Source organism: Electrophorus electricus, chromosome 5, assembly GCF_013358815.1.
Source record: "Electrophorus electricus isolate fEleEle1 chromosome 5, fEleEle1.pri, whole genome shotgun sequence".
Taxonomy (NCBI): Eukaryota; Metazoa; Chordata; class Actinopteri; order Gymnotiformes; family Gymnotidae; genus Electrophorus; species Electrophorus electricus.
In genome coordinates, this window is record NC_049539.1 from 21,280,730 (window position 1) to 21,291,785 (window position 11,056).

Below are 11,056 nucleotides of genomic sequence, written 5' to 3' on the forward strand. Positions count from 1 at the left end.
ACAAGGTTGTAACACCTTCAAATACAAACAGAACTACAAATCCGATATAAACATTTAAACATTACATATAAACTCCATCTGTTTTTCCCCACATATCTGATGTTTGTGAAATTTTCTATGTTCTACTTTATTAATTCCAGATAAATCAAGTTCTATCTGTTTACAAAAATAATGGTTTAGTAACAATAACTATGTAATCCATCAAGGACACTTACCCTCTATCTGTAGACTCACATCACAGATGTCTTTACCATTACAAGCGCAGGTGTACCAGGTCCTCTTAGTGTAATCAGCATCAGTGATGGTGAGGGAGAGATCTCCCTTCAGGTACTGATCATGGGACATGTGAAATCCCTCCTCTGACTGGCAGGATGTCTGGTTACACTGAGCCAGAATGTCAAGTTGTTTATAGGACACAGTCCATGTGACCAGACCAGAACACGTCTGAGTGCAGGGGAGAGTAGCAGCCTCATGAAGATTCACCTTTACTGAAGGAAAAGAGCCTGAGAGACACATTAAGAAAAGAGTTTAAAACATTACAGTGGTGCTTGAAAGTTTGTGAACCCTTTAGAAGTTTCTATATTTCTGCATACATATGAACTAAAACTTCATCAGATTGTCAAAAAAAGTCCTGAAAGTAGATAAAGAGAAACAAATCAAACAAATTAAACAAAATATTAGACTGTCATGTATTTATTGAGGAAAATGACCCAATGTTTCATATCAACTTGTAAAAAATATTTATTGTTCTTCAGGATGTTATTTATTTTATGTCATATCTATGCATGATACAGCATATGTATCTATATATAATATATAATTATACATATATAATACATCCCACACAAAAATAATCCCCTACACAACTAAACCACAGTGCCACAGTAGCTTTTAATGAAAAAAATATCAGATTGGTATTGATATCAGGCGACATTCAAATGCAAGACATCAGTATCGGATCAGTAGAGAAAAACTAGTATCATGCTCTCTCTATAAATACAGTAAAACTAAAAATAATCAACCATTCACTCAGGCTACTTAAATATTCTTGGTTACTCAAAGATGCATTTCTGTGTAAGAGCAGAACTGACTGATACTGCTCATTAGTACAGCTGCAGGGACATCTGTGCCTTCTATGTCTGTGTCTACATGACCATTCTGGTGATCTTTTAATTAAAGGGTTCTGAAAGGCAAGTCTATTAGCAAAATGACAGGGAATCTGTCCAATGAAATGTGTGAATTTAATATTTTTGACTCTGGGGGCGGGCCTATAGCATCCTGGCCCTTCTCAGTGTTCTGAAGAAGGGTCTATGACATTATTAACAAAACATGGACATGTCCATGTACATGCTACTGTAACGCTCATGTTGTAAGAGTGGAATGCCAAGACAGGTGCTCTCAACTAAACTGGCCTTTATTTAAAGTAATAAAAATGAAGAATAATGTCAGACTCAGCAAACATTAACAACACAACCACCGTATACATTAAGCTTCAGGTGTGTTCACATACGATACAAGATGCACACTGGGTTAAACACTGACAACAACAACACGACACAAGACTTATATACACGCATGACCATTACACACAAGGATCAGGTGAACGACACGAGAGGGCATGGCACCACACACACACACACACACACACGAGAGGGGAGGGGCCGTACCGTGACAGAGCCCCCCCTCAAGGGCGCCACTGCCTGCGCGCCAGCCCATCGGGCTACGGCCTCAAGACCAACGCCAAAAGGTGCCGGTGGAGGACCGGACAACCCACCATGGGCCAGCGCAAGGAAGGACAGGGGCCAAGACGATGACAGACACAGGGACGCACACACTAACGGGATTTAAGCACACATGTTAACAAGGAACATAACTACAAACAGGTGTAACATGGACAATCAATACATCAGGGGCGTGACAATGGACAGACACACACACAAGGGGAGGAGTCTAGGAGAGGGGGCCGTGCCGGGACAGCTACCTTAGCCAGCTGACTATGAATGGGGTCTATGAGTGAGACACACACTGTAGTTATACAGTAGGTACGACGAGCTGAGCATCCACAGTGAGTTACACAGTACAGTTCTCATGAATAGCAGCAATGCAGTAAACATGTTTACTATTCATTTAAATGTGATTAAAATGGACGACATCATTGTTTACACTGTCTAACAAAATGAATTATTAAAAAAAACATCAGAATTTAATTTCATATATTCATTTCACATATAAAGAAGGTTAAATAATAAATAAAGGTCAAGCAGGTACATTAGTCCAGTTCACACACCAGAATCAAGAATAAAATTCTGGTGACCAAATAGAAACCGTTCTGTCCACTTACCAGCTATGACTGTCAGCAGCTGTAACAGCAGAACATAGTGACACCTGCTGCAGGACAGCATGACTGAGGAGACAAAAGAGAACCCAGTCAGTACTGTAGAGAGGAGACAGGAGGACCCAGTCAGTACTGTAGAGAGGAGACAGGAGGACCCAGTCAGTACTGTAGAGAGGAGACAGGAGGACCCAGTCAGTACTGTACTGGTAAAAGCAGCTGAGTAAATCTCAGGGTGATCACTATTAGGAAAAAAGTCAATAATTTACATAACCTGATTACACCACCTGCTATAAAATAAACAGGAGTAAACTGCTAAACAACATTAGGAACAGGACTAAAGCACCATCTATCCCACAGTAGAAACGGGACTAAACCCCACTACACCTCAGCAGCACAGTAATCCTCCTTTACCAGAGGGGGTTAGTCCAGGGTCCAGAACATCACAGTCCTGCCTGCCAGTACGTTGTGTCACTGTTCAGATCCCTTATTCCCAGCAGTCATGCTGTGTTTGATATTTCTGGCAACACTAAACTACTCATCAGACGGGACTCATTTTCCAGTCATGTATGTAAAGCAACTTTACCACAAGACCTCTAGAGTGTATGACAGACTCACACAGGAGCAGAAACCTCAGCATAAATTACAGACATGTCTGTGTAACGTTGCTGGCCCGAGTGCCGCAGGGCAGGACATTTATTAACATTAAACACATAAAACAAAGGTGGCACTCACACAACACTAACGGTAAACATGACTCTACACTTAACATTAAACTAAGAACACATTAACACGTGACTACACAAACTAACGTTACGGCTCAGAGAGCGACATTAACACAAACGTAGTGAGAAGGAGCTACAGGCCGCGCACACTGACAGTTTAAACAGACATTCAACATTAAACCCTGTGCACGTGTGTGTAATCCCGGGGGGCGTGGTTACAAGCACGGCTGTGAATCCCCTGCACGCAGCAGGCTGTACCACGTGACTCGTGGGGGGAGGGGACATTCCGTGACACAGTGGGACCGGATCTACTACACCCACGTGTGATACGTTGCTTTCTCGGGTTGCAACCTCTTAACACACATGAGGTTCTGGGGACCCATCGGCCTGCATTTTCCCATCTGATGCAGCTCATGAAAGACTTGATGAGCCAGAAAACCTGAAACTGTCCGCCAGTGGATGCACTGTTACCAGTCTTAAATGTACATGGTAGTAAACCTGAAATAGAGCAATGTAAGTTAGCGCGGTACATCCAGAAATGTGTCTACAACTACTACGTTGATAGTAATAAATCCTTTTAAACCCCCTCGTGATTAATGACCCGAATGATTCACAGATTAGTAAATACCCCAAATGACACTTTAATTTTTTTTTAAAGCATATATCCCTGCACAAAGGCAAGCAATCGCGAAGCAAATCACAAACAACGAAAACCGATTCAAACCTTTTAACGTCACCACAAACGGTGGAAAAAAAAAACTCAACGCGAAAAAATACCAATATTAATATTTCTCTTACCCTCAGAGACTTCAGTTGCAAAACAATTAATTGAATAAACACGGAAATTAGCAAATAAACGCTCAATAAAAATTGGTCAATACAGCACGTGGATGTTCACAAGCGTTGGTGCCCACTTGGAGAAAGAAGCGTCTGAGACACACGGGGCTGATTGTTCCGATACTCACAAGTCCATGACTCATATGGAGATGAGCCGAAGCGCCCACAAGCACCTACTCGCGTCTCACACAAAATGCGATGATCTTTGTTAAGACTCTGGTCCTCTTTGTCCATCCACACAGCAGCAGCGTGGAGAGTTCAGTCCTCTTCGTTGAGAAGCAGCCAGTTTAGCGATACAGCCTGGAGCTGGAGCTCCTCACAGAACCGAAACACACAGACAATGTCTACTTTCACGCTAACAAACACCGTTAGACTTGAAAGAAAAAAAATGGGAAAAAGTTAGTGTGGGCCTATATACAGCGTATATTAAGTCTCCAACAACCGAACTTCAGGGGAAAATTGCCGCGCTCTCTCTCTCGCTCGCTCGAACGCCCCAGTCTGGTCCCGCCTCCTAATCACTGATTGGTCAGCGACAAGGTCGCTCAATCCTAGCAGCCATCTGATTGCTCGCCTTGGTGATAGACTGGCCGTGCCAGCAAGAAAACCGGCGAAACGCGAAAAGAGTTCTGGGAAGTAGAGTTTTTAACACTCAGTACAACAATAATAAACAAATACACAGTAAACAATATGGAGTTCCGTCCCTTTTTATGGTCCTTACACGTGTATTTGTGTCCGTACCTGAGTCGGGCTACAATGATCACGTGACCACAAACTTTTGCCAACAAATAAGTTAGAGTATTTTAAAAGAACATTGCAACAAGAATAAAGAAAAAGTTATACATTGAAGGCATTATATCAGTTCTGTTAAATGATAAGCTGTTCACAATTTATAACTTAAATTTAAAATATAAAATATTAAATATTTTTGCTCTTAAATGTGACTTAGTAAGATGTGTTCTGGGTGCATTCTAAATGTATTATGAATATATTACTGTTTTATGTATTGTAATAGAATACGTCACATTATTCAGCCATCAAAGTATTCTGCCAAAGCCTGGATGTATGTACCCACATCAGCAATGAGATTTTGAAGACATGCGCAACAATCTATTTAGTTTCATCGGTTGCTTTTATTAAAACAACAAATGTCATGTTTTTAATGCGATGGAACAGTTTTAAAAGCTGGAAATAAATTGGCAGAGTGCCGCTGTCCGGTACCCAGGAACCAAGGTAGTATGCACAAGTCAACCAACTAACTAACTTACTAAGTACCTAAATGAATAAATAAATAAAGCTCCCTTGCCAACCAGATGCACAAAGCACTTTGAGGTTTTGACCACCAGATGCCGCTATTTTGCACAGTGTCATGAAGCTACGAGTAATGAACCTTTTTTTGATACAGTTAGGAAGAAAGCGCCAGTGCGTTTGCCATCACTACTTACCACGCTGTGCCAAGCAGCGTTCCTGGGTCCAACAAAAATCTGCTAAAGCAAATATCTTGTATACCATGTTAGTAATACCACTATTATTATAATTTTAAATCACTATATGAGATAATGAGACATTATGAAATGCATGTACATCTGCTCTGCTCCTAACCAGAGACATTATAATACAATAAAGACTTTGTCCTCCCTCACTGTCTATGCAATTAAACACACTAGCTAACTTTCTCCCACTACCTATAAGTTTAGAATCATCAGAACCTGGATGTAATCTAATAACCAATCAAATCATGTCTGTTTTTGAGACCTGGGTTAATATTATGACCAGGTAAACACTGACTACTAAAACAAGAAATACTCTGTGGTGTTACTTTAGAGGGACCTTGGTTATCTTTGTGTTTGACAGGACATGAGGACCAGCTGCCCACAGGGTGTTAGAGGTGTGCTGATCACATGGGACTTTAACATCTGTTCTGTTCTGTTATTTAATTGTTACTGGGTAGAAAGTAATTGTTTACTTTGTACACTTGGTCATGAGTATCTGTAAATGTGTTACAAACATCCATGGAGAATCTATCCACACTCCCAGGAGCCTAACCATTGACTACTTGTTCAAGTGCTTGCTTATACAACTATACAGTAATTTTAGAAAACATGTGTATTTATTTGAAAAAGGTATTTCTTTGGCTTTGGCTAGAGAAAGAAAGAATCCCTATTTGTGAGTCTGGTATAGTGCTGACCTGTTATTGGTACTGTACTGATCTAGTTCTGACCTCATACCTGCATAGTAGTGACACAGTACTGACCTGGTACTGACATAGTACTGACCTGGTACTAGCTTGGTTGTGGGTCTTGTGCTGGTACAAGTTTGTGTTGCTGGAGTTGTTATATGTGTCAGTATTACTGTCGAGTTTAGAATATCCAGCCAGGCATCATCGTGAGGTGAGAAACTGAGCACTGCTGAAGAAATACAGGATGAGGTCTGTACTACATATGTAATGATGAGATACAGGATGAGGTCTGTACTACATATGTAATGATGAGATACAGGATGAGGTCTGTACTACATATGTAATGAGATACAGGATGAGGTCTGTACTACATATGTAATGATGAGATACAGGATGAGGTCTGTACTACATATGTAATGATGAGATACAGGATGAGGTCTGTACTACATATGTAATGATGAGATACAGGATGAGGTCTATACTACATATGTAATGATGAGATACAGGATGAGGCCTGTACTACATACGTAATGATGAGCTACAGGATGAGGTCTGTACTACATATGTAATGATGAGATACAAGATGAGGTCTGTACTACATATGTAATGATGAGACACAGGATGAGGTCTGTACTACATATGTAATGATGAGACACAGGATGAGGTCTGTACTACATACATAATGATGAGATACAGGATGAGGTCTGTACTACATATGTAATGATGAGATACAGGATGAGGTCTGTACTACATACGTAATGATGAGATACAGGATGAGGTCTGTACTACATATGTAATGATGAGATACAGGATGAGGTCTGTACTACATATGTAATGATGAGATACAGGATGAGGTCTGTACTACATATGTAATGATGATGAGATACAGGATGAGGTCTGTACTACATATGTAATGATGAGATACAGGATGAGGTCTGTACTATATATGTAATGATGAGATACAGGATGAGGTCTGTACTACATATGTAATGATGAGATACAGGATGAGGCCTGTACTACATACGTAATGATGAGATACAGGATGAGGTCTGTACTACATATGTAATGATGAGATACAAGATGAGGTCTTTACTACATATGTAATGAGATACAGGATGAGGTCTGTACTACATATGTAATGACGATGAGCTACAGGATGAGGTCTGTACTACATATGTAATGATGAGATACAGGATGAGGTCTGTACTACATATGTAATGATGAGATACAGGATGAGGTCTGTACTACATATGTAATGATGAGATACAGGATGAGGTCTGTACTACATATGTAATGATGATGAGATACAGGATGAGGTCTGTACTACATATGTAATGATGGGATACAGGATGAGGTCTGTACTACATACGTAATGATGAGATACAGGATGAGGTCTGTACTACATATGTAATGATGAGATACAGGATGAGGTCTGTACTACATATGTAATGATGATGAGATACAGGATGAGGTCTGTACTACATATGTAATGATGAGATACAGGATGAGGTCTATACTACATATGTAGTGATGATGAGATACAGGATGAGGTCTGTACTACATATGTAATGATGATGAGATACAGGATGAGGTCTGTACTACATATGTAATGATGAGATACAGGATGAGGTCTGTACTACATATGTAATGATGAGATACAGGATGAGGTCTGTACTACATATGTAAGCTGCGTCACATCCCAGTGTGCTTCAACGAGGGTGAAAAGACTGATGATGATGATGGTGATGATGATGGAATATTGGAGCACTGTGTTGTAGAGTAAATGTTTCAACAAACATTTTAGGTATAAACGTCAGTGCCTTCAGTGTCCTACTTTGGAACACTCTTCCTATATCACTGAATAATTATATGTTCCTGTAGGCCTGAGTAACTTTTACTCTGTATGTTCCTGCATGTTTGAGTAATTATTATTGCACTGTATATTCCTGCATATCTGAGTAATTATTATTATTATTACTCTGCATTGTCACGGTTGTCACCTCCCTGTCATCTCGGTCACTTTAGCAATCCTGTGAAGCTCTGTTTTGGCTTTACAACTTGGTTTTCTTTCCATGAGCTTCGTTGTTTTGATTTTTCTGTTACTCCCCCTTGTCTGGTTGTTCTGCCTGTTTTCTCCTGTTTCTAGTTGTTCCTTGTTAACTCGTGTATATGTTCCTTGTTAACTCGTGGGTATATTCCTTGTTAACACGTGTATATATTTCTAGTGTCTCTCCAGTCTTGCCGCTGGTTATTGTTCACTCAGCCTGTGTTCATTGTACTAAGCCTCCATTTATACTAAGGTCCTATCATGTTTCCTGTTCATGTCGCCTGTGTTCTTCATTTCATGTTGTTGCCTTGTAACCTGTTCCCAGTTGTGTTTCTGTCAGTGTGTTGGTTCTATCGTGTTTAGCTTTCATTTTCTTTATCTTTTGTGGGTCTGTCCGTCTCCACATGTTGACTCATTCCACTGACCCTGATTTTCTGTTCCAGTGTGTTCCAGAGAGCTTGCGTCCTCTCATTGGCCTGTTCCAATATTCTCCAAAACGCCGCAGAGCACCATTGGTCTGTTCCAATGTGCTTCTCCAATTTTTATTGGCTCTCCCGTTGCTGTCCCAGCACCCTGCCACACTTCTGACTTACAGCATTTGGTAAGTGAAGCCAGGCTCCCTTTTTTACATTTTCCCTTCAATTTGTTGCGCTCAATTTCTTTCTATGGCTTTTATTCCCCATCTCGGTACGTCCAGACTTTACTGTAAAAGTGAGATTTAATGGGCAAAGTTAGTGGCCAGACCGACAGACCGAGCTAACTAGCTGCTCGTTAACCTGTCTGTGTCGGACACAGTGCAAGTTTTCTCTCAGACATCTTGGTTATCAGTTGTGGGTGAATGAATGAATGAAGTTAATGAAGTCATTTCCACTTCATCTGAAGTTAACATTTGCGGTACAATGACCTGTGCTACTGAAAATGACTGATTGATATTTCAAACAACAATTAAATAGCACTTAAGCTTCACTAGCTGGGGATACAGAGTTATCTGATTAACTGCAAAGAAGCTCCTTTTATCAAAGTCCATTTTCAAACACATGTTATTAACATAGTCCTGAGTAATGTACATTAATGCTGATTTAAAAAATGTTTAGGCATCAATTTTAGCATTAATTTTGGTTTGTTTCTCTTGATCCCTTAGAATGTTTTCCAAACTGGCATCTCCATATTCCAGGCCGGCGCCTGTGAGGGTGAGGTGAGTGGCTACATATACAGCTGAGAGAGCAGAGACATACAAATTAGTGGAAGGTGTGCTGGTTAAGTCCACCAAGAGGGTTGATACTTGTGCTCGCTCTGACGGGGAGCATTTTGTAGTGGCCCATTTAAAAAGAATGATGATTGTCATCGAATTGGTTGTCTTATTTCAATAGTTACAATTTATCAGAAAAATATGGCAGCTCTAAAATGTATTTCAGTCCATCCACAGGAGTGTTTATAACAGATGAGGTCACAGTATCTTCAGATCTGGAAGTATAATGCTGCAATGCTGTCTGTCCTCCCTCCCCAACCTATAAAGACCTTCCTGACTGGAAAGCAGACTAGTGTGCACTCTCAGGGAGGGTTGTCAGTGTAAGTATTATTTGTAAAAATATTAGCCTAATTAAATATATGCTATGACCCTTAGTGTCATAAGAGATCAATTTAACCTTAATCTTAATCTGCACATATTTTATACCGACCATAACAAACCATTACTGAAATGACAAACATGACACTTGTTTTTAAACTCTAAACTCGATTGACTGTTTAGATCTTGTCCATTGGTGTCCTCACAATAGCAGAGTGTAAATGAATTTTATATATTGTATCTAAGAACATTTATATAAATACTGTCTATGAAATCATTTCCAAATAGCATATGGCTAACAATACACTTTCTTACATAAACTGTGAGTCAGTGAAAGCACCACAGCAAATGTTGATTTTGCCTTTTAACACAAACGTTTGTGAACATCCACGTACTAAGTTGCTGTATTGACCAATTTTTATTGAGCGTTTATTTGCTAATTTCAGTAATTATTCAATGTGGTTGATTTGCAACTGAAGCCTCTGAGGGTAAGAGAAATATTAATATTGGTATTTTTTCACGTTGTTTTTTCCGCCGCTTGTGGTGACGTTAATAGGTGACTGCATTAATCGGTCATACTTATGTTGAATCGGTTTTCGTTGTTTGTGATTTGCTTCTGTTATTTCGCGATTGCTTTCTTTTGTGCAGGGATATACGTTTTGTTTTGTTTTTTTTAATTAAGTGTCATTTGTTGTATTTACTAATCTGTGACTCATTCGGGTCATTAATCATGAGAGGGTTTAAAAGGATTTATTACTATCAACATAGTACTAGACACATTTCTGGAGGCACCGCGCTAATTTGCATTGATCTAACACGAAATTTCTGAGACGTGCTCCCTCTGAATGATTTCATTAGGGCGCCTTTAGGCAGAGGTTACACGCGGGTTTAATTTTTGAAACATTTTGAATCAAGTTTCAGGTTGAAAGGCGACATCTGTAACGGTGAGTTTAAGAGTTTTTATATAGATGTACTTCTGATTACCGTCCAGATATGCGCGCTAGCTGTCAGAAAGTGATTTATGAACATAACGGCTCAGCAATATAGGACGGAAAAAGTATTCATCTGCATAGATAATAAATTAATATTTAATATTTAGTGAAGCTGCCAGGAACGGCAAGGGTGATGCTTTCTATAAGGTAACAGTTAATATAAAATATTAATAGATACACTTGATCATCTTACTGAACTGGGCGGCTGAACCTGAGCTTACGCGCAATCGGCGACCTGCCTCCAAACGTCTCTCCGTGTCCGTGTCTCCGCCTCGGCCGCTGTACTCGAACAGAAAGCTGAAGTCAAACTCGGGTTCCCATTTCGGGTCGGCGTGGCTTAGACTGCGTGGATACGGCTGCCTATCCTTTGCTCGGAGAGG

At 40.0% G+C, this 11,056-nt stretch overlaps 1 protein-coding gene and 1 long non-coding RNA gene across 8 annotated transcripts in view; one reads left to right on the plus strand and one right to left on the minus strand.

Moving 5' to 3' along the window:
* Positions 1-9,291, plus strand: part of LOC118241406 — a 91,892-nt gene extending 82,601 nt beyond the window's left edge. The window contains exons 2-3 of the long non-coding RNA XR_004776060.1: positions 8,561-8,718; positions 9,259-9,291. This is a non-coding gene — a long non-coding RNA (uncharacterized LOC118241406). The remainder of the gene's footprint in view (positions 1-8,560; positions 8,719-9,258) is intronic.
* The window catches only part of LOC118241374, a 328,035-nt gene that overhangs the window by 12,486 nt on the left and 304,493 nt on the right, over positions 1-11,056 (minus strand). For 3 of the 7 annotated variants that reach the window (XM_035526246.1, XM_035526247.1, XM_035526248.1), the window contains exon 1: positions 216-350. The exons of 2 other annotated variants lie outside the window; for them this stretch is intronic. Coding sequence is in view for 1 of the 5 variants with exons in the window: in XM_035526251.1 (XP_035382144.1) it covers positions 4,023-4,037 (15 nt within the window). In the remaining 4 variants the exon portion in view is untranslated. Of the gene's footprint in view, positions 1-215; positions 351-463; positions 504-2,341; positions 2,405-4,022; positions 4,369-11,056 lie in introns of those variants that run through there. 2 more of the 7 variants (XR_004776023.1, XM_035526251.1) reach the window with 2 other exon arrangements.